Here is a 23,431-nt window from a genome sequence, read left to right as displayed (position 1 = left end):
ATATATACATTTAGCTTCTATGTTTGAGAGTGTGAAAGCGGTGACACCTCATGTTTTGACACAATGTTTTATAATGTTTGATGAGAATTAACATTAACCTGTTAGGTATTATAGAGTTCATATAAAGTTTCACTTTAAGAGAGGCTCCTTAGAACATCTACAAAGAAGATGTCAAAACACACCAACAATAACAAAAAAAAAAAGAAAAAAAAAAGTCAACACTAGTGTTTTCCAACCAAAATGCTAATATGTATCATGATGTGGAATGGCAGCAAAAAAAGTTTGTCAGCAGCTTCAAATATTTTTTAATTAATTATTAAATGTTTTGTTATTTTAAAGCATTATCTTTTCATTTCCTTTCATTAATTTTGAATGCAATGTTTAAAATATTTGTATTCCTTTTATTTTGTTTCTTTTCATTATCAATGCAAAGAAAATAAATATGAAATTTTATTTTATACTTAAAATTTGATATATTGGGTTGAAAGAAATTTTTTAAAACATATTAAAATGTCACAGACTGTCAAATTTGAGTTACATGTTTTAAAATATGACATCTTATTTGCTTGTATTTTCATGAGTTACATATGAATGACCAAACAGCTTTTTGGGAATTTCAATTACATGCATTTATATAGAAAATAAAAAATGGAAGTGCCCGTATAAAAAAGGTGAGCATAGCTTAATAGCATTGGCATTCATGGAAAGTGGAAACAACCGGTGACCACCTGCCACGTAAAGGGTATGGGCTGTCAAGCAACAAGTCCCCAGTCCCCACATGTGGTGACCCACCAGTGGGATGAAGTGCCACGTCAATGGCATAAAAGGTCAGTCACTGTCCCTAACCAGAGAAATTTTTAGTTACGATGGGAACACGGATGGTATACCACGTGTTTCTATGTAAATGGTGAAATTTTTTAATTTTTAAGTTATTAACCTTTTAACACACATATCACACTATTTGTATAGATACACGTAATGTACCATCTCGTGTAACGGTCACATTAAAAAATCACTACCCTAACTGACTCAACCTCAACGTCCTCCTCTGACCACGGTTTACTTCACCCATTGTGTAACGAATACCATTTATTATTATTATTTTTTATTTTTTTGAAAAAAACGATAGTGATTTTTTTTTAATAATTCAAGAAAATGAACAATTTTCAATAAGGATATTCTGAATTAAATTCGAAGGTGTTTCAAACCAACAAAAATTAAAATTTGAAGCCAAGGCTAGCTTGACTAGCAACATTGACGGATCGACGGATGTGGCAGACCTTGAAAGAATCAAGGCCTCTCAAACTGACTTGAATATCTTCAATCAACTAGTCAGTCTGTGTGGAATAAATTTTGAATATATAAGACCATTCTTTTTGAGAGTTCAATAAATACAAATTTAAATTTGAAGGCTTATATTTTACTTTAATTTTTATTTTTAATTTTTTTATTCAATATGTCTAGTTTAAATTATTATTTATTATTATTATTTATCTTTTGATAGTTATAATAAATATTTTTGAAACAAAAATAATCATAAAAATGCGGAAAAACATTTATTAATCATTCAAAATAAAATAAAAAGAAATTAAAGTTGGTACTTAATACTACAGCAATCTAGTAGTATTTCTCTTACTTGTAAGTGAAAATTTTTATATTTAATTCTTACCACAAACGATTTTGAATTACATTATTTCTTATCCATATCCATTATAATATTTAGCCCACTGCTCCATGAAAGATAGTTAGGTTGGATTGGTTCATACAATATTACTAATTGACATTTTAAGCTAAAATGATGTTCGAGATAAGTATAATTCTATTTGAAATCGATAGAAATGATTCTTATTTAGTAGATATTTTTCACGAAAAGATTAAAATAATTTGTGTAAACAATGTTAAAGACCAATTCTATACATTTTAAATTTTATACATCAAAGTAAAGAGTTATATTAATTTCACAGATAATGTTGACTAAAAAAAAATATTTACTAATAATATCTCTTTATTCAGCAATCGAACAAAGAGCAAAAAAAATAATATAAAAATCCCTACAGAAACCCAACATGCATCAAGAAGGCAACACGTATTGGAAATTGGTAATTCCCAACACACACACGACATTGCAGAAGGTGGAAGGAAGAGAAGAGAAGGCATCGAAAAGCTTCGACGGATTCGGAGACGTGGAGGCTTGCGTTGCGGCTTCAACGTTGAACCGTTGATCACGGTTGACACGTACAAACCCGCAGATCCAGTCCCCCACGTCACTGCTTCCGGTTTGAAATTCAGATGGGGAACTTGGAAATGACGCGCTGCTTTCCTGGTAAGTTAGGTTTCCTTTCACCAGAAAATATCTCGCGACGTTGTCATCTTTCTGTACAGTTGTCTGTGCAAACCCTCAGATATTTTCGTTTTCCATGTGGCGCCATTATTACCACCTTTTATTTTCTCTACGTTTTCTCACCAAACAAACAGATCATAGGGTCTAATTTCAATGATAGAGTGTCCGTAGATAGGGAAGTAAGCACAAGATGTGGATAGTTAATTTTAAGTTGAGTTACGTTCAAGCTAATATGATCCTCTTTGTAAGGAACTTAGAGATCTTTTAATTGTGTCAGTTTATCGTACAATGTACAATGAACGGACACGATAGTAGAGAAGCTCTCATTAATAAGATAGAGTGTACATGATACATAGATTTGAGCATAATCATCATTAGTGAATTCTAATAATATGATTTAAGTAAAATAATGTCCTTAAGAGATTAATGGTATGATATGTTTTATAGTTGAGGAGATTTTCCTGCTTGCGTCCATGTTCGATGTGGGACTCTAAGTGCTCCATTCTGATGTTAATATTTATCATGTGGTGATTGGTCTCTTGATGATGTAGGACTTTAAGTGCTTCATTATGATGTTAACCTATATCATGCGGTGATTGATCTTTTGATTAGAGAGGAACTCATGTGCTTTGGTAAGGTGGCTCAGCATGAACGCCGCAGTAGTTGCTGAAGGTATGAAGTTGGAATACTCGGTATTTTCGAAATTGATGAGTATCGTACAAACACTAAGTAAGGTCCAGAGAAATATGAGCTATAAGCAACTTTAACTTGTAGATTGAACGTATGAAAGCGCCAAACAAAGAGTACAAGAAAAACGTGAGACAAACTTAGAGAACTCAACTTGAAGGACGCTCGCATTTCATTAGAGCTTCTGAAGAATTAGATAACTCGCTAGATTCGTTTTAAACCAAATGCAAGAAGGGCCATATTTAAATTTTATCCGCGTTGAAAGAAACAGATGGACAGCTTCGAAAGTATTAATATCTTTTCATTTTAAAAGGTCTAGGTTTTGCTAATCACAAATTTACTGGCAGAGTTTGTTATTTACACTTCATCATAATCATTCGGCTCGTTAATAATAAAATTAGAAAAAAAAGGAGCGCATGATGATTATTTTAAAGCGTTTCCTCGAAATTGCACCAATTTTATTCCAATGTTTGTCCATAATTATAAATTGTTTTTCCCAGGGATTCCAGTGCAACAGTACGAGTGAGTAGCACAAATCCGTTCATAAAAAAAATGTGCAAAACCAAGGGAAGCATGGTAAGAATGTGAGAGACAAGAGGATCAAAATGGCCGCCTAGTAGGGTTGAAACTGTTTACAGTCATTCCTCCATCAACAGAAATAATCTGCCCGGTGATGTACGATGCGGCGGGCAGGCAAAGGAACGCCACCAGAGATGACACCTCCTCCGGCTCTGCAACGCGCTCAAGCGGAGTTCGCGCCGTTATCTCTTCCAAAAACTCCTTGTTATCCAGCAACTGAAACCACAAAACTCTGTTAAATACATCGACAAATAGAGATTAATTATCAACCCTAAATTTGAAAACTTGAAACAAAAGCCAACTCATGAAACATTCCAATTGCACAGCAGATCCAATCTTACATGAGCATAAAATGTACTCAATCAACCTCAATGCAATGACTAAAGTTCTCTTTCTTCAGTTACATTCCAGAAAATCGAATCTTGGACCTGTCCTAATCCTAACTCATTAGCCGACCCGTTCTTATTGTGCAATATCTAATATATCACAGTAAGAGATTCGTAATGTTGGATGTGTACTAAACTTGAGAATAAGAACCTCAGCTTGATCCAGTGAAATGATCATTCGTTTTCACTTGTATGGTGGGACACAAAACTAATTAAGGTTTCAGTACTTGATTCCTGGGAATGTGAGGTGTAAAAGGTAAAGGCAAACAAGATGACGATGCTTCAGTATGATGATAAAAGACTACCAGGAATGCAACAGAACCATTGCGAGGAGAATCCATGGTGTTAAAAATACTCATTCCTCGCAAAGTAAACGCATACGTATGAAAAGGAAAAGAGTTATTCTCCGTGAGACAAAGAAATTGCGAGTCAGTTTTAAGGATATGCTGCAAAAACTATTCTCAAACAAGTTGAGTATACAGGAAGATTAAAAGATGCTGTCGAAAGAAATACTACTGGAAATTGGTAGTCATTGATGTTGATTGATATTATAGTAGATGACGAACTCAACATAAACTTAAGCTGCTTAAAGGCGTTTACATGATTATGAACAAAGGTTTTTGCATTCATACCCTAAAGATTTGAATACTTCGTAATCACGCGTATAATGCAGACTACTATTTCTGAATTAGTAGTATCCAGGGGACCTGGCGTATCCGTGATTAACTACAAATTCATCAGTCAGACCAAAAAGACTCGATTCATCAGAAGTTTAAAACCTTTGGCACATGCCTGCATAAATCCCTCAGAAACTTGTCTCACTAAATTTAGTACTTATCAAATATCATTTGCAAGAAAAGCATGGTAGGTTTTGAAAGAGATGGGTGAGTGGGATACGGGCTGAAGCCCCACAGAAGGGTCTACTAAATCATACCTTTATACATCCTGAGATATTGTTCATAGTCTTATAAGCTGAACTGAATCCTCGTACATGCTATCAGATAATCTCTTGCCACTATTCTAAGTTGAACATCATGTACATGCACATCGATATCTCTTGTATCTACATTTTCAGAAAATATTTGGACATTATCCATTATATATGATTACATTTGTAACCATGGAACTCATACAACTCCCTATCCTAATACATAATAACCCGAGAAAATAGAACTAACTTACTCACAATCAATGTAATTTGCATTATAGGGTGAAAAAATAAGTCTAAGGATTCCAGTGCATTTCAAGGTGAACAGACATGGTATGAAAATGGTAATACTTCTTTAAAGCGCATACACGAAAAGTTGTAATAAATAAATATTGGATTATATGTGTAGCACCTAAATGGCCATGGCAAGGAAGGAGAATTACATGTTCCACAAGTGAGGTTCTAGTGTACCAAGGGCAGACAGCATTGCTCCTGATATTGTCTTTCGCCCACTCACAAGCCAGATTTTTCGTAAGCTGATTGATTGCAGCTGAAAACAGAAAATTGGTGACAATACCAACAAGACTTAGCTTTCTCCTTCGCTCTCAATCGAATATAATCCATAAGATGCGGCAAAGAAAGACACCAAAACAGAGCAATGACTCACCTTTACTTGCTCCATAAATGGACCCGGAAGCTATACTGGCCAGCCCGGCAACAGAGGATACAAACACAATGCTTCCTCGCCCAGATGCTTTCAAAAGAGGATGTGCAAGTTGGGAAAGATGGTATGTAGATTCTAAGTTGGTAGCCATGAGTGATGAATATTCTTCAGAAGTGTACTCAGTTGTTGGCTTCCTGATGTTAGTCCCAACATTGTTTACCTAAATCCCATAACAAAATTCAAAGAAATTCTACGAAAAGACGCCTATTTAATTCGAGACTCGAATCGAAGTCACAACCACAAACCATTTCTACTCATCCACTGAAATATCAAAAAGTTTTCTTTTCTTCTTTGGGGCATTTATACAAACAGCTAGAGAGCAAATCACACAGACACAGGGTGAAAGGGAAGCTTACAAGTATGTTGAGCTTGCCATTGAAAGTGGAAGCGACTTGCTCGATGAGCTTTTCTCTCTCGGTTTTGGAAGAAACATCGCAGATTGACCCAGTGACTGAAAAGCCCTTAGCCTTCCATTGCTCTAAGCACTTGGAGAGTTCTGCTTCGTTTCGAGAACAGGTGTGCACCGCCGCGCCGAACCCAGCTAGCTCCTCCACCAAAGCGTACCTGAATTCAAACAGGACCGAAAAATCAAATCCCAAACAATTAATTTCAACGAAAAATTCAGTTTTTATTAATGTTCTTTAAGATATTAAGAAACCCACGAGACCAATTGAAGAACTTTGTAAGATAAAGTGTGCGTGAAATAGAGAGAGACCCAATTCCACGAGTTCCGCCGGTGACGAGGGCAGCCCCGCCGTGGAGAGACCATCTGGCGTTTGGGTAATTGCTCTCTGCCTTGGCCATTTTCGCGGTTTGCAAGCAAACTTCAGTGAACTGTAAACTTATCGCAAGTTGCCAAAGAGGCAGCGCCTCCAATACTACAGAAGAGACGTACCAAACTAAAGTTTCCATTAGCTTTTTTTTTTCACCGAATAATATTAGGTAGATTAAATTTATCGAGAAAATTTAGCATTCAAATTTAGAGATGAGCTCGGAAAACCAAATACAGAACCAATTGAAAAGGGAATTAATGCTAATATAATCAAATTGAACTGAAACTATTGGTTTGGTTTCAGTTTTGTTGGTTCAAAAATCAAATTGAACAGAATTGAACACATATAAATTAGTATTTTATTTATTTATTTATGTTAAGTATTTGATTTTCAAGCTCAATTTCAAATAAATTATTAGTTTAATTTCAACTTTAAGCCCAAATATACCGAGATCCTCTAGATTTTTTTTCTCTTCATCTTCTCTCCAATTTCTAAGTTAAAAAGAAAAAAAGTTGAAAAGAAAAAAATATCAAACCGAAAAAGTCTAACCGAACAATAAATTGGGTTTGGTTTTCAGCAAAAAAACAAACCGAATAAAACTGCACCCACCCCTATTTAAATGTTCGATTTGTGCCACTTTTCTTTTTTAAGTAGTTAAAAATATTTCCCATACACGAGGCCAGGTGTTTGATTCCCCAATCTTCCAATCTTAGTACTATTCTGGCCAGCCCATTACCATGAATTACTTGGGCCTCATACACAGTTCAAGTTTTGGGCTTCTTGGCCCAAACAAGATTTTCCTTCACTAACTGCAGTTGGTTCGGATGCCTTGGCATACAGAGGCCCTTTTTGCATGCTCGTTAATTTACGTGCAAAAGCTAAAACGCTACAAAGCTTTGCGGTCTAGTGGTATTCATTTTTACTTGTAAGTGAATGGGTTTAGATTTGATTCTTACAAAAGTCGAATTTGAACCACATTATTATTAGCCCATTGTGAGGTTAAACCCATCGCATCCTCCTTAAAGTAGATAATATTGTTGTTAAAAAAAAAATAAAACTGTTCAAACACTAATGCATTCCAATAAAGAAGCTCAATTTACACGCTTTTTTTTTTAATGCAAAAGCGAAAATACTACAATACTTTGGTGCATAAGCTGCACCAATATATTGGACGGATAGGTATTGCATGATTAGGGTTGAACAGTCTCAGTTTAATCATTCAAATACGGATATGCATCGCATACAACAATATTAAAATCACATAAAAAGCACCCAAAACCAAGTAACCCACCAAAAGCCACAAGCAATTTGTCAAAAGCTCACTTAAAGCTGAGGAGTACTACAATATCTCCTCATTCCCTTGTAAAAATTTCCTCTTTAGTGAAAGAAATAAACAGAGAGAGAGAGAGAGAGAGAGAGAGAGAGAGTTCATATATCCATGTGCTTTTCTGGCTCTACAACTGCACCTTAAATTAACCTCACTCTCAATAGCATTTGCAGACCTCGATAACTGGTAAAAAGTAGAACCAGACCAACGAAACTACTTGAACTGCCAGACCAGACACTGCCCCAAATAATATCGTTACCTTTTCAAACCCTCCCTCCCTCCCTCCCTCCATCCTCCATCCTCCCTCCTTACACAGAAACAGGTTCCTCAACCAAACCAAAGGAAAACTCCATATCTATTTACCCTTTTTACCCACCTCCAAATTCCTGCTCATGTAAATGTTCATGTGTGTGTGATGAAAGCATGCACATATATGTAAAAGTAAAAAGTCTTTCTCATTTTTCACACGTCCATCACCCAAAAGTGGTAAAAATATTGTTGGGGTAACATAAATTCCCTCCAGAGAGAAGAGATCATCTGAAAGTGCATTAAGTCAAAAGCGATGTTTCATCATCGCTTTACCTTATAAAGAAAACGTTGGAAAAAAACACACATTAAACCCTAGAAGGAATCTCCGTGTATTCTGCAGGAAGAGACCATTGTAATATATATTCTAGGGTTGCTGCACTACTATAACCAGATAGGGGTCTCGTCTATATAGGGTTTTGAAAATTTGACATTAATTTTGAGAACTTATTAGGAGAAGACTTTTATGGCACAATTACACTGTCACTGTAACGTTTTGTGCCAATGATATATGGTGTCATGTAAGGGGCGGCTGGAAATAGAGACCATGGTGGTCCTAGGACCAGCGAGTCCGGAAAATATATATGTGAAAGTCTTTCGTGGACCCTTCGAATGGTTGGTATGAGCTCATTTTGTGCCTATTAAATATTTGATGTAATGTATTACATTGACAACACTCACAAATTCTCTCTCTATATCACTTATCAGATTGTTTTGGCATATGCCAATATCTGTTGACATGTGCACAACAATCCCATCAAGTGATTAACTAATTTTTGTTCCTATCTAAAAAACTTGTATTTAGCACATGAACCCCCTAGTGTTCAAATCATTGATCCACCACTGGTCATGTATGAATTTTTTCCTTCCACATGACACAATATCATTGATAGCAGTGTAACCATGTCATGAAAGTTGCCTTCCATTCTTATGCTCTTTTTTCTATCTAGGGTTGCTGATTGGTCGTTGAGGGTTTCAACATGTAGCTAGAATGGTTCCAAAAGTAAAAACAATGGATTATTTGTTTCTCTCTGTGCCCGGATTAATTAATGGTTGCTCTTAATTTGTGGATTACATTATTTAATCGAATTTGATTCCCCTGGGTTGGTGGACTATTTGGAGGATTAGAGAGAATGATGGAGCATAGAATTACACAAGAGATCAACAGATCCATATTCCATAGAAGTGCTTCTTAAAATCTTAGAATTTATTAAGAAGGGATTTGACTTGATTTCATGTTGATTATATATTATGGGATGTGTTATCCACACATCCCTTTTTACTTCTCACATACCCTTTGTTAATTTCTGTCCGTTGATCTTCTTCAATTCATTTGATCCGACGGCCGAAAATTAGAAGGATATGTGAGAAGTAAAAAATGATGTTGTGATATCACACCCCTATACTATAATGTGTTATTAATTGATCTCTGAACTCTCTCAGTACTTTGGGATATTGTAGCTGAAATGACTTTTGATGTCAGTTACTAGTCAGTCCTTTCAACAATTTACAACTTCATAGATACAGTTAAAAGTTCCCTAGTTTCCACCTCTCTTTGGCAGAAGGGTAAGAAACAAATGAAATAAACATAAAAACAAGCACAAAGAAACCTCCTCCCTCCCTCCCTCTCTCATGATTCAAGTAGTCTGAGAACTGGCAGTCAACTAATGGTAACTACTGTGTATTTGTTTGAATTTCTGCTTACAACCTGAACAGGTACCTAGTAGATCTGAAAAAATTGATGGGAGTTTTATGTCTTTGGACCTCCATCTATCTAGCTATCTAACATGTGGAATGGAATATATATCACACCTCTCATAAACCCTAATGCAACACTACTTAATCATCATATCTTCCCTGGCACATCAAGAGATATAAAATTCTAACTTCTACTGTACCTTTTTCAGTGTGCTCTCTGCCATTTAACTTCCAGTTTCAAGCATAACATGGTATCGTCACATCAATATATAGCAGAAACTAATACGCTGAAAACCCTCCATTGATCAGAACTGGAAAATGAATATTTGATTGACAAGGCAGATAGTTAAGAAAATAAAGTGCAATCAATTTATCTTGAATTCAATTAATATGTGCACAGTTTGAATCCTTAATTAAGGGTTTGCCAAGAAAGAGATGGAAAAAGATGAAGGAAAAAGGAAATTGAAAGTGATCAGTTTCTTCTAATTCTCTCCTAAAAAAAAAAAAAAAAAAGCATTGCAACAATTAATATGATCAAGATGATTAGCTAGCCAATAATACAACTGCATGCCAATTGGCCAGGCCAACTATACTTTCATTTCACCTTTGGAGGGTCACCAAGCCTGAGCTCGAGATCCAAATCTTCCATGGAGCTTGCCACAAGTGCTCCAGCTACCTCTATTTCTGATTGCAGAGAAAATGGAAATGATGAAGAAATAGCTGCATTAGTTGTAGTCTTAGGCCTCTTACAACTCATGCTTGCTTCTTCCCCACAAGACCCTCCTTGTGATCTACTTCTGCTAACAACCGAGATATTCAAGCCCATCGACAAATCGGTTTCGACATTATAGTAATCACCATGATCATAATTACCTAGAAGTGATACGGAGTCATCTTCCCTGATCATATTCTCCTTTTCCAATTGGTCATCGGGTTTTGAATTATCTGATGACCAAGATGGAGCTACAGTAGCAGCAGTAGTAGATGAAAAAGGAGGAGAGAAAAAAAAAGCTGGTTCTTCAGTACCTGAATTCTCCTTTTGAGCAGCTAGTAAATTAGCTGCAGACGAGGGAACCCTAGAAGAAGAAGGTGAAGAAAATGGATATGATATTGACGAGATGTTATTAGGGTCAATATTGTGAACTGTGGAAGCTATAGGCTGATGATGTTGATGATGATGATGATGGTCATGTGTATAATGGATATGATGTTGATGTGGAACATGATGATGATCATGTGCATCATGGATATTATAATGGTGTGGGACATGATGAGGATCATGTGTAGTGGCGGTAGTATTATGGTTAAGGCATTGCTTAAGTTTAGCTCTGTCTCTCCTGTGGACATTCATGTGACCGCCTAGGGCTTGAGCTGACCTGAACTCTCTCATACAAAAACTGCAAGAGTAAGATCTTGGAGGCCATATGCAACCACCAAGAGGACCATGCCCTGCCGCATCTTCAGCAAAAGCCTTCTCTTCCCATGTTGATGAGCTACCACTCATGAATGCTGATGAGTTCATCGATGACGATGATGGTGAGTTGAAGATCTTCTCTTTCCTGCTGTTTAGCCCCCCCCAGCACTGAACTTGTTCCATCCACAACAGTTAGCCCACCAAAAAGAGCAACAGAGAGAGAGAGAGAGAGATTATAAGACTAAAGTAGAGGTATTTATGAGACCATGAGTTGAAATATATAACTAAGGGAGAATAACTTAAATAATAAATTCTGATCCGTGAACCAAACTTATAACTTAAGTGATCGATAGCAATAATTTTATAAATTTAAATAGTACAATGTGGGCAATAGAGCTTTAATATATATGATAGACCGGCGTTACCTTCGCACCGAATATCATAGTTTAAATCTCCTCTCTCTCTCTCATTTTGGTCTCATTTGTAAAGATGACGATGGTGGGAACTCAAGAACATATGAGTAAGAGAAAGAGGTCAGCTGAAAGGGTCTTGGTATTAGCTTTAAGCTGTGCGTTTCCTAATTTCCTCTATTTTGGCTCTAGCAATGAAGCTACTCTTTTGGTTTTTAGCTCTTTTGCTACCACAGTCCTTGTTTCTAGTATAATCTTGGAAATTTATAGAGGGTCCCAATTAATTAGGAGCAACTATCATGCATTTTCTTTGATCCACATGCATGAAAACACCATGAAGACACTGTCGATAATTGATAACTGATATGTATAAAGAGGAAAACAATAGAAATATTCGCAAATAATGATCGAAATGAAATGCCTAAGCTATATGCAACCTACCTATAGGTAGCTAGACATGCACCAAATTAATTTGGATTGAGATAACAGCTTCCTACACCATGACAGTTCATGTCAATGACACAATGTTATATAGAGATATTTGCACATGACATTGTATCTGTGCCATAAATATTCTTTGATCAAAGTATGAAACTGTTAATATAGAAATGAAATTTCACTCCAAGTTTATACTTTATACCCATCAACCAATCGGGATTTATTATTCTTTGAAAAAGAAAGGAAAAAGAAGAAGAGCATGATGGCTCTATGGGAACCATTTAATTTTGAGACTAGAAGAATATGTAGGATAAGAGCCATGCATTTGCAGTAAGGAGACCAATTCGTAAGGAGACTAGAAGAATATGGGGAAGGGAGACCAATCCATGAGGAGAAAGAGAGTTCCACAGACAAGACAAAGACCTGTGAAGTGAGGGAGAAATTGATATAACATATATAATTATGTATATCTCGATGATATAGTTAACATGGTCCACCTGGTGCCCTTTCTTGGATCTCTTGTTAGTTCGATGAGATATGTAGTTAATTAATTTGAAAATTAATGGTTTTCAGTGCAAATTGTCCTAATCATTTAGTCCTTTTCATAGCGCATAGGAAGTTATCCAGACAATTGTTTAGGAGAAGATTGACTTGTCAACCACTTTTAGCAAATTTTATCTCATAATTACTATATAAATACATGTTTATCATGATAACTTACCATCATTGTAACATGGTATAGTAATTAACGCTAAGCGTAAGCTATGAGGTAAAACGGTACGGCTGCACCAAATACCTAATTAAGAGCATCTTTAATGGGTATGTCAATTTTTTCTATCAAATTCTTAATTAATGATTGATGTGGCATTTTGAAGCATGATGTCAAATTTCTTTATATTCCTACCGGTATGTTTTTTTTTTTTTTTTTTGAAGAGAGACGATAGCTTTTATTGAATCAACAGAATTCAAACAACATCAACGAGGGCCTCCACAATAGGATCCGGAGGCTCCTCAAACCAACAAAACTCAATAGGAAAAGACATAGCCAATTTGGCCATACCATGTGTTGCAACATTCGCAGAATGGCGCACATAACAAACCTGAGATTCCACAAAGGTTTGCGAACTAGCACGAATGTCATCCACCAAAAGATCCATAGGAGAAGACCCCTGGAATCGGCTACCAACAACTTGAACTACCTACAACGAGTCACATTCCACAATAATGTGATCCAAATTCCTTTCCACTTCCCAACAAATTCCCTCACGAACTGCTAGAAACTTTACCATAGTGGAGCATGATGCAGAAGGTATTTGGCGAACAAAAGCTCCAGCATAGCTACCAACTTCGTCACGAAATACATCTTATACACTGCCTACATTCGACCAGAAAGGAAAGAACCATCAACATTGACTTTCACTCATCCAGCTAGAAGGAGACTCCAACGTGTCAGCACCTGCAGGGGACGTGAAACAGGACCGGGCCTAGCTTTAATAAACTCCAACAGTTATAACTTGAAATATGAGAGACTAAGGGCGGGTTCGCCACTTTATTCTCCCAAAGCAAGGCATTTCTAGCACGCCAAATGCCATGTATAATCATAAGCAGTAGCGCAAACTGCCATGAAAAATGGTCATCTCTGAGGTACCATTCCCAATCCGCCAGCGAGACCTTTTTCAAGGATCGATCTAGCTTCAAAGATACCCCGCCAACACACAAAAAGAGATGACCTAAGAGATGATTGCCAGAAAGAGTGATAAGTGAAGTACTTAGCCTTTAATAACTGAGACGCCAAAGAATCTGGGTTTTGAATCAACCTCCACCCTTATTTAGCAAGGAGAACAAGGTTGAAATCATATAATGAACTGAAGCCAAGACCATCCTCCTCCTTGGGTCGGCACATATTTTCCCATGACATCCAATGGATGTGATGAAAATCTTCACCATCCCCCTACCAGAACCGGCTAAGTATGCGCTGGAGATCCTCACAGAAGGTCTTCGGAAAGAAGAAGCAGTTCATCGAGTAAATAGGCAAAGACTGCCCTACAACCTTAATAAGAATCTCTTTGCCCGCAGCGCTCAGTAATTTCTCTTTCCATCATTTCAACTTTTTTCCAAAGATGATCCTTAATATAAGAAAACCGTTCAAAGTGATTTCTCCCAAGCACAATAGGCAAGCCAAGATAACGATCCTACACATCCACACGCATAACCCCAATATACGCAGCTAATATTTGGCGAAAACGACATTGCAACTTTTGAAAGTTTATACACTGTCCCAAAGCCTCCTCATAGAGATGCAAAACTTTCTTTAAGAACCAACACTCCTTAAAAGATGCTCTCATAAATAGGAAGCTATTGTCGGCAAATAGAACATGAGAAATGCTAGGCGTCCCACGGCAGATAAAAGCCCTATGAATAAAGCTAAGCCGTTCATAATGAGCAAACAAACTAGTAAGGCATTCCACACAAAGGAGGAATAAATAAGGGGATAGGTGATCCCCCTACCTAATACTATGAGTTGAAGCTTTATAACCTGTAACTTCACCATTAACCAAAAAAGAGTAAGTGACCGAACTAACAAAGCTCATAATTAACACAGTCCAGTGCAGGTCAAGGTCGAGTTGCAACATAATTCTCTTGAGAAAGCTCCACACCACACGATCGTATGCCTTACTCATATCAAGCTTCAAGGCTAAATACCCCTGTTTACCTCGTCGAAGATTATGAAGATAGTGACCCAATTCAGAGGCTATAAGGGAATTGTCGGAAATCAATCTTCCTGGAAGAAAAGCCCCATGTTTAGTCGAAATAATAGCATCAATCAGACCTTTTAGGCGATTCACAATGACTTTGGCCCCTATTTTGTAGAGAACATTGAAAAACGCTATAGGGCGTAGTTGGGTCATGTTTGTCGGCTCAAGGACCTTAGGAATTAAAGAGACAGCGGTATAATTTGGATTTGGATCCTCTCCTGAGCTAATGGAGAGGATCCTCCTGACCAATTGTTGTGGACCGTTGGATTTTCATCCAACGGCTAAAAACAGGTGGGTCCTGACCAATTGTTGTGGACCATTGGATTTTCATCCAACGGCTAAAAACAGGTGGGTCCTTTTAAAGTTATAATAATTATAGCCGTTAGATGAAAATCCAACGGCTCATAACACTTGATCAGGAGGATCCTCTCCATTAGCTCAGGAGAGGATCCAGATCCGTATAATTTAACTACTTGAGAATGCGACCAGAGGTGAGGAAAGACCTAACCGGTATGTTAGTTATTATTTTAATATCATATATGGCCCACTTTAAAATAAAATAAACAATAAAATCATTTTTAAAGCTTTATCTTGTGGATTACGGGCCTCACAAATTAAAAAAACAATAAAGTAGAAATGAAGGCAGCGTCAAAATTGACGCCTGAGAGCATCTCCGAAGGAGATGTCAAATTTTAAACAAAAAATTTGAATTTGAAAGCCTATGTGTCATTTTGACATCTTTCAAAATTTTGCTGTCCACCTAGTATGCCAAATTAAATATCATTTTATTACACTATTTTATTTTCTTTTTATTTTATTAAACTATTATTTTCTGGGTCTCAACCTTTGAAGGTTGATCAGCCACCACTTTGGCCATAGATAAAATGGGACTGTTTTGAACTGCAAAAATTGATGGGTTCTCATCTTCATACTTCATGGATCGCGGTCTTTTCCTCTTAGGTGCTGCAGATTCAAACCAAGACACTAAATTTTCATCACACCATAAAAACACAAAGAACCTAGCTTTGTTTGCTCACCGAAAAACTAATTCAATCCCTTTTCTCAGTCTCTCAGCAACCAAACAGAGCATTTGGGGTACCCAGAAAGAAATGAACAAAACCGAGAGCTCAGTGAGCTTATAATACCCATCAGCGGCGGACATGGAAGTGATGAAGAAGCAAGAATTCTGAGGGAAGGGCAACGTCTGCTGAGGAACCACACAAGGCGAGTTCGAGATCGGCGACGAAACTCTCGATTTGGCGTCGCTGGTAAATTTGTTATTGGTTTCTCTGGATTCGAACTTAATCGAATCGGTGGCTGTAATTTCTTGCTTCTGCCTCTTCATCTCGTACAACACCTCCACGACCTCTATTTCTATCTCGTCCTGATTAAAAGATGCAAAACTGATAAAAAAATTAATAAAAAAAATATTTGACGCTGTTGTCAAATTTGACAGCAAGGGGAGAGCTGCTATTCCATGTCATGCCACATCATATTTGGCTTCTCGGTTGGAAAACATTGCAACTGTCTTTTTTTACTGTTATTGCTGATTTGGACATTTTGACATCTCCTTTGGAGATACTCTGAGGCTTGGCTGCCATTCCAGGTCAGCTAAAAGACTGTTCAGTTAGAGCAATATTTGTTGTCAAAAGTGCTTAGTGGGCATTCCACCTAAGATTTGGCATCTCCTTTGGAGATGATATAACAATGTATTAACTTACTACCTAGTTAGAGATTACTATCACTTCACATCATATATGTTGTTTTGTATATAATTACAGTTTATCTTTGGATTATTATTAGCATTCTAAAAATTTCGTTAAGTACTCCTCACAAGTGTATTTTCTTTCTACTTATAAAAAATTTGAAGTAAAAAAATAAATTTTTTGGAGTGTCAATAACAATTCTCTTAATCTCAAATAAGCCCCTTAATTAAGATGCATACAATACTATACAACTCAAATTTTCATGTCGTCTTCCTTTTGTTTTCTTTTGTGTTTTACATGAAAGAACACAACCCTAGAGGAACGCTACTCGTAGTAGCTCCAGTAGCTCCTCATCTAACCCAAAGTCACATGTTGGATCAAGGTTTATGGGCACATAAATTTAATGGTGGTGAAAGTATCATTTTCATAAATTCCACATGGTGATGCTTGTTCATTTGAAAGACCCAGTCTTGATTTGATCATTTCAACTTCTTCTTCTGTGCAGAATCTTCGTAATTTTCCTCCATATCACGCCAAGTTAGCTAGTCAATATGTAATATGACATTTTTTGTTGAACATAAATAATAATATTTATTACTTTATTATACAGAACTATGTATTACATCAAATAATCTTGATAGAAGATTAAGACAAGCGTTTGAATATGTTTGTATCATACTTAGGACCTCCGTATTTAGACTTCGTATAAATACTCGGAGGACTCAAATGTAATTATGTAGGGGCAAATATGTAATAAGTGAGGAGCCCTTAATCTATAAAAGGGACTTCTCACCCTCATAAACCTTAGGACTCACATCCCCTAAACAGAGGCTCTCTCAAACTCTCTCTTTCTCCCCCTCACACTTGTAATCCATACATTCATACAGAGAAGAGAAATATATCAGTGTGGATGTAGCCCAAACATTGGGGTGAACCACGATATATTTTGTGTTCTTTACTTTCTTGCAGATTTACGGTCGGATTTACGTTGTCCCAAGACCTCCGGTTTTGTGCATCAACAAAATATATTTTCGTTGTCTAAGTTAATATTAAAATATCCATTAATTAAATTTGTTCTTGGTGAACTGGGTTTGAAGAAAAAGTTTAAAAGGTCAATTTACGGATTACTTATATAATTATAAAAGGGAAGTATTATTGACACTCCAAAAATCTCATTCTACATTCCTCACAAGTGTATTTTTCTGTCCAAATATAAAAAGTTTGGATTGTAAAATGAAATTTTTGGAGTGTCAATAATAATTCTCTTATAAAATTGATAAAATTAGTTATCTTCTGATAGCGTGATCAGTTGTCAATATTCTTTAAAATATGCGGCAGTTAACCCAGCTAGCTAGGTGCAAATGACTAAAGTTAAGCTGCATATATATGTCTAGCCGTAGCACGTATATGATCATATATATATATGGAAAGACCAAGTTAACAAAAGTAGTAAAATGTACAAAAAAAAATTAATTAAGTCGCATGCATGAATTGCGGGACGTTTTAAAAAATATTACCTTATTACCACACACTTTTGGTCGTAGTCCGATTGAGGGGTTCAGCACGTCGATTTTTTTAGTAATGCTACGCTTATTACATTATTTTTCGGATAATGTTAGGAGACTAAATTTATAGATAAAATTTACAAACCAAGTAATGCGTCATTCAGATCAAATTTGTAAACCAAATGATGTGTCAACAATAGGAAATAGGCACGTTAATCAACATTTGAGTAATAATACAATCATCACAAACACATCATTTAGTTTACAAAATTTGGTTTAAAAATTTGTCTCCCTAACATTATCCAAGCAATAATCTAATTGTCAATTTTCATATCATTTAGTTTACAAAACTTAGTCTATAAATTTACTCTTCCTATCGTTACTCTTATTTTTTAATCAACTTTGGTTTTTTTTTTTCAAGGGCTTTTTAGTCTACTTATTTTTAGTGTAGTGAAGCCTTGTAATCCCAAATTGGACTTTTGGTTTTCCAATATTAAAGATATATCCTCAGTGCAAAAAAAGTTTTACACAACCACATAAAAAGTTATTATTTTACTTAAAAATAATACATAGTAACATAAATATAATTTTTGTTAATATATCACAGAAGTGAGATGTAATATCCAACTTTATATGTAACACGTGATCATAAAATATAAGGAAAATTAATGAAAATGGCTTGAAAACTTTGAGTTTTAATGATAAGGACAAAATAAAAGGTAAAGTGAATAGTACCAGGATTGACTTTTTAGTGTAAAAATATGGTTTTTCATTAAAGTGAACAATACCGGGTGTTTTTCGTTAAAGTTCCCTAAAATATACCAGTGATTATATTTTTGGTACCCAAAATTTTATAAGAACTTTAACGAAATGCTCTCAGTACTATTTATTTTAAGAAAAAAATCATATTTTTACACTAAAAAGTTAATTATGATACTATTCGTTTTACCTTTTATTTTATTGTTATCGGTTAAATTCAAAATTTTCAAGTTATTTTAATTAATTTTTCTAAATTTTATCTCTCACTTTGCCCAGAAGTATCGGATGCCTTGCCCCATGCATTCACAGGGTTAAGCTAATTGCCAAACGACAGATGGAGTTTTCTATTCTATATTTTATTATGGGACTAGAATTAAAAGTTGACAAGCCAGTGCATGAGGCCACCTGCCACCCTAATGACCAAATAAATTAACGTATTCGGTGGAGTAAGCACTGTTTTAGTTAATACATATGTACAAATGTCAAATATATGTACACACACATGAACATGAAAACTATCTTATCACACGTCGATGACGTACTAAACGCCCTTTTTATGTAGTTCATGCAATTGGTGGAATGTATCTGTGAGAGAGTTCCAAACTCGAGCTGACAGTTTGAAACTTTTTTTCGTTTTTTACCAGACTAATCCCTTGAATGTATATTTTTACAATTATTTATATTAAGAAATGCGATAATAAATTGATATCAAATTCTATATTTATAAGATTTGAACTTAAAATTTTTGTTCTCACTTACAAATGTAAAAAAATATCACGAGATCATAATATTGAGTTATTTAATTAACACGTGTATGTGTGTATATATATAAATCTAAGATTAGATAAAATAATAAGAAAACTAATGAAAAAAGTTTGAAAACTTTGAGTTTTAATGATAAGGACAAAATAAAGTGTAAAGTGAATAGTACCAGAATTGATTTTTTCGTGTAAAAATATGATTTTTTGTTAAAGTGAACAGTACCATGTATTTTTCGTTAAACTTCTCTTAAATAATAGGTTATTGAATGGTCAAATGTCCTGTTTGATCGTAGTACTTCTAAATTGTCCAACCTTTGGGCTGGTACTGTGTAACTGTTCCACTGTGGAACAACGACGGTCAATACGAACAGAATGCTTTTTGATTCTTTGACTTAAGCCAAGAAGGATAAATACAACAAGAAACAATCGGAACCAATGAAGTCAATCTATCAAATCCAAGAAGTAAAACAGTTGAATTATACGGTAGGAATTATTCATCTATTATTTCACGAGTATATTATATAGGGAGTTTTAACGAAAAGCTCCCGGTACTGTTAAATTTAACGAAAAATTATATTTTTACACTAAAAAGTCAATCATGATACTATTCACTTTACCCTTTATTTTGTCCCTATCATTAAAATTCAAAGTTTTCAAACCATTTTCATTAGTTTTCCTTATTATATATGCATCTAGTCCTAATTACACAAGGAAACATAAAAGGACACAATCTCTAACCTTCCTAAAAGAAAACCCCTATAATATCTACATAATCTTTACTTACTCTTTAGGGTAAATTACATAATAACTTCTCAGGTTTGAGGTCTATTACAACTTCATACAACATCTTTAAAACATTTCACTTTCATATCTCACGTTCTATTTTATTTCAAAATAATACATCCGTTACTTTTTTCATCTATTAATCTGTTAAGTGCTGACGTGGTTGCCACATTTGTGTCACGTGGCTGCCAAATGTATGTCACGTGGTAAAAAAAAAATTTAATTTTTTTTTAAAACTTGAATCTTCTAAATTAAAAAAAAAATAACCAAAAACAAAAGTTGAATCCGCAACCCAAAAGAAGAAGAAGAGGAGAGGCAAAAAAAAAAAAAAATATATATATATATATATATATATATAAACACGCATCTTCATCTTTCTCGACTCTCCCTTCCTTGCAACCCACCCCTTTCTTCCCCCTCTTGTCTTCCCCAAACCCACCGTGCACCCATCCTCCATCTCATCCTCCGCACCCATTACCTGCAACCCAGAAAAGAAAAGAAAAAAAAAAACCCATCTCCCTTTCCTTGCAACCCAGATCCCGTCTTCCCCAATGAGTGTGGATTTAAGGCGGGGGTGGGTGCGTTGGGTTTTTTTTTTTTCTTCCTTCTTTCTGGGTTGCAGGTTGGGCTCGGGTTGGGGGAGCCGAAGATGCGAAGATGGGTGCGCAAAGAAGGTGGAGATGGGTGCAAAGGAGGAGATGGAGGATGGATGCACAAGACGGATGGAAGATGATCATGGTTCCAAGTTCCTGGTTCTTCTTCTTATTCTTCTTCTTTCCTTAAGGCTCAGGTATGGGGGTGGGGGGTAGGGTGATGAGATTTGGATTTTCTAACCTTTTTATTTAATTTAGAAGATTAAGGTTTTTTTAATCATCATATCTTCCCTGGCACATCAAGAGATATAAAATTCTAACTTCTACTGTACCTTTTTCAGTGTGCTCTCTGCCATTTAACTTCCAGTTTCAAGCATAACATGGTATCGTCACATCAATATATAGCAGAAACTAATACGCTGAAAACCCTCCATTGATCAGAACTGGAAAATGAATATTTGATTGACAAGGCAGATAGTTAAGAAAATAAAGTGCAATCAATTTATCTTGAATTCAATTAATATGTGCACAGTTTGAATCCTTAATTAAGGGTTTGCCAAGAAAGAGATGGAAAAAGATGAAGGAAAAAGGAAATTGAAAGTGATCAGTTTCTTCTAATTCTCTCCTAAAAAAAAAAAAAAAAAGCATTGCAACAATTAATATGATCAAGATGATTAGCTAGCCAATAATACAACTGCATGCCAATTGGCCAGGCCAACTATACTTTCATTTCACCTTTGGAGGGTCACCAAGCCTGAGCTCGAGATCCAAATCTTCCATGGAGCTTGCCACAAGTGCTCCAGTTACCTCTATTTCTGATTGCAGAGAAAATGGAAATGATGAAGAAATAGCTGCATTAGTTGTAGTCTTAGGCCTCTTACAACTCATGCTTGCTTCTTCCCCACAAGACCCTCCTTGTGATCTACTTCTGCTAACAACCGAGATATTCAAGCCCATCGACAAATCGGTTTCGACATTATAGTGATCACCATGATCATAATTACCTAGAAGTGATACGGAGTCATCTTCCCTGATCATATTCTCCTTTTCCAATTGGTCATCGGGTTTTGAATTATCTGATGACCAAGATGGAGCTACAGTAGCAGCAGTAGTAGATGAAAAAGGAGGAGAGAGAAAAAAAGTTGGTTCTTCAGTACCTGAATTCTCCTTTTGAATAGCAAGTAAATTATCTGCAGACGAGGGAACCCTAGAAGAAGAAGGTGAAGAAAATGGATATGATATTGACGAGATGTTATTAGGGTCAAGATTGTGAACTGTGGAGGCTATAGGCTGATGATGTTGATGATGATGATGGTCATGTGTATCGTGGATATGATGTTGATGTGGAACATAATGATGATCATGTGCATCATGGATATGATAATGGTGTGGGACATGATGAGGATCATGTGTAGTGACAGTAGTATTATGGTTAAGGCATTGCTTAAGTCTAGCTCTGTCTCTCCTGTGGACATTCATGTGACCGCCTAGGGCTTGAGCTGACCTGAACTCTCTCATACAAAAACTGCAAGAGTAAGATATTGGAGGCCATATGCAACCACCAAGAGGACCATGCCCTGCCGCATCTTCAGCGAAAGCCTTCTCTTCCCATGTTGATGAGCTACCACTCATGAGTGTTGATGAGTTCATCGATGACGATGATGGTGAGTTGAAGATCTTCTCTTTCCTGCTGTTTAGCCACCCCCAGCACTGAACTTGTTCCATCCACAACAGTTAGCCCACCAAAAAGAGCAACAGAGAGAGAGAGAGAGAGAGAGAGAGAGAGAGAGCCTTATAAGACTAAAGTAGAGGTATATATGAGACCATGAGTTGAAATATATAACTAAGGGAGAATAACTTAAATAATAAATTCTGATCCGTGGACCAAACTTATAACTTAAGTGATCGATAACAATAATTTTATAAATTTAAATAGTACAATGTGGGCAATAGAGCTTTAATATGATAGACCGGCGTTATCTTCATCTGTTAAGTGCTGACATAACTGTTATATTTGTGCCACGTGGCTGTCAAATGTATGCTAAGTGGCAAAAAATAATAATTTTTTAATTTGTTTTAACCTGAATCTTCTAAATTAAAAAAAAAAAACCAAAAACAAAAGCTGAACCCGCAACCCAGAAGAAGAGGAGAGGCAAAAAAAAAAAAATATATATATATATATACATATATATAAACACGCATCTTCATCTTCCCCGACCCCCCCTTCCTTGCAACCCACCCCTTTCTTCCCCCTCCTATCTTCCCCAAACCCACCGTGCACCCATCATCCACCTCATCCTCCGCACCCACTACTTGCAACCTAGAAAAGAAAAGAAAAAAAAAAAACCCATCCCCCTTTCCTTGCAACCCAGATCCCGTCTTCTCCAATGAGTGTGGATTTAAGGAAGGGGTGGGTGCGCTGGGTTTTTTTTTTCTTCCTTCTTTCTGGGTTGTAGGTTGGGCTCGGGTTGAGGGAGCAGAAGATGGGATGATGGGTGCGCGGATGAGGTGGAGATGGGTGTAGAGGAGGAGGTGGAGGATGGATGCGCACAACGGA

General features: G+C 36.1%; 3 protein-coding genes across 3 annotated transcripts; all 3 read right to left on the bottom strand.

Moving 5' to 3' along the window:
• Window positions 1-3,464: 3,464 nt before the first annotated feature.
• Window positions 3,465-6,652, bottom strand: LOC114824442 (tropinone reductase homolog At5g06060-like). The gene is made up of 5 exons (XM_029101466.2): window positions 6,361-6,652; window positions 6,002-6,209; window positions 5,589-5,805; window positions 5,365-5,471; window positions 3,465-3,823 (listed from the first exon to the last, which is right to left on the bottom strand). Exons 1-5 carry the CDS (start codon window positions 6,555-6,557, stop codon window positions 3,629-3,631), a joined length of 924 nt encoding a protein of 307 aa, XP_028957299.2. The 5' UTR covers window positions 6,558-6,652; the 3' UTR covers window positions 3,465-3,628.
• Window positions 6,653-10,108: 3,456 nt separating this feature from the next.
• Window positions 10,109-11,375, bottom strand: LOC114826601 (zinc finger protein 10-like). The gene has a single exon (XM_029107217.2). The coding sequence runs from the start codon at window positions 11,344-11,346 to the stop codon at window positions 10,345-10,347; it is 1,002 nt and encodes a 333-aa protein (XP_028963050.1). The 5' UTR covers window positions 11,347-11,375; the 3' UTR covers window positions 10,109-10,344.
• Window positions 11,376-21,267: 9,892 nt separating this feature from the next.
• On the bottom strand, window positions 21,268-22,628 carry LOC114826600 (zinc finger protein 10). The gene has a single exon (XM_029107213.2). It carries the CDS (start codon window positions 22,597-22,599, stop codon window positions 21,601-21,603), a length of 999 nt encoding a protein of 332 aa, XP_028963046.1. The 5' UTR covers window positions 22,600-22,628; the 3' UTR covers window positions 21,268-21,600.
• Between the last annotated feature and the right edge of the window lie 803 nt (window positions 22,629-23,431).

Source organism: Malus domestica, chromosome 01 (assembly GCF_042453785.1).
Source record: "Malus domestica chromosome 01, GDT2T_hap1".
Lineage (NCBI taxonomy): Eukaryota > Viridiplantae > Streptophyta > Magnoliopsida > Rosales > Rosaceae > Malus > Malus domestica.
Note: the sequence above shows the minus strand (reverse complement) of the source record. Positions and strands in the feature narration are given on the sequence as shown.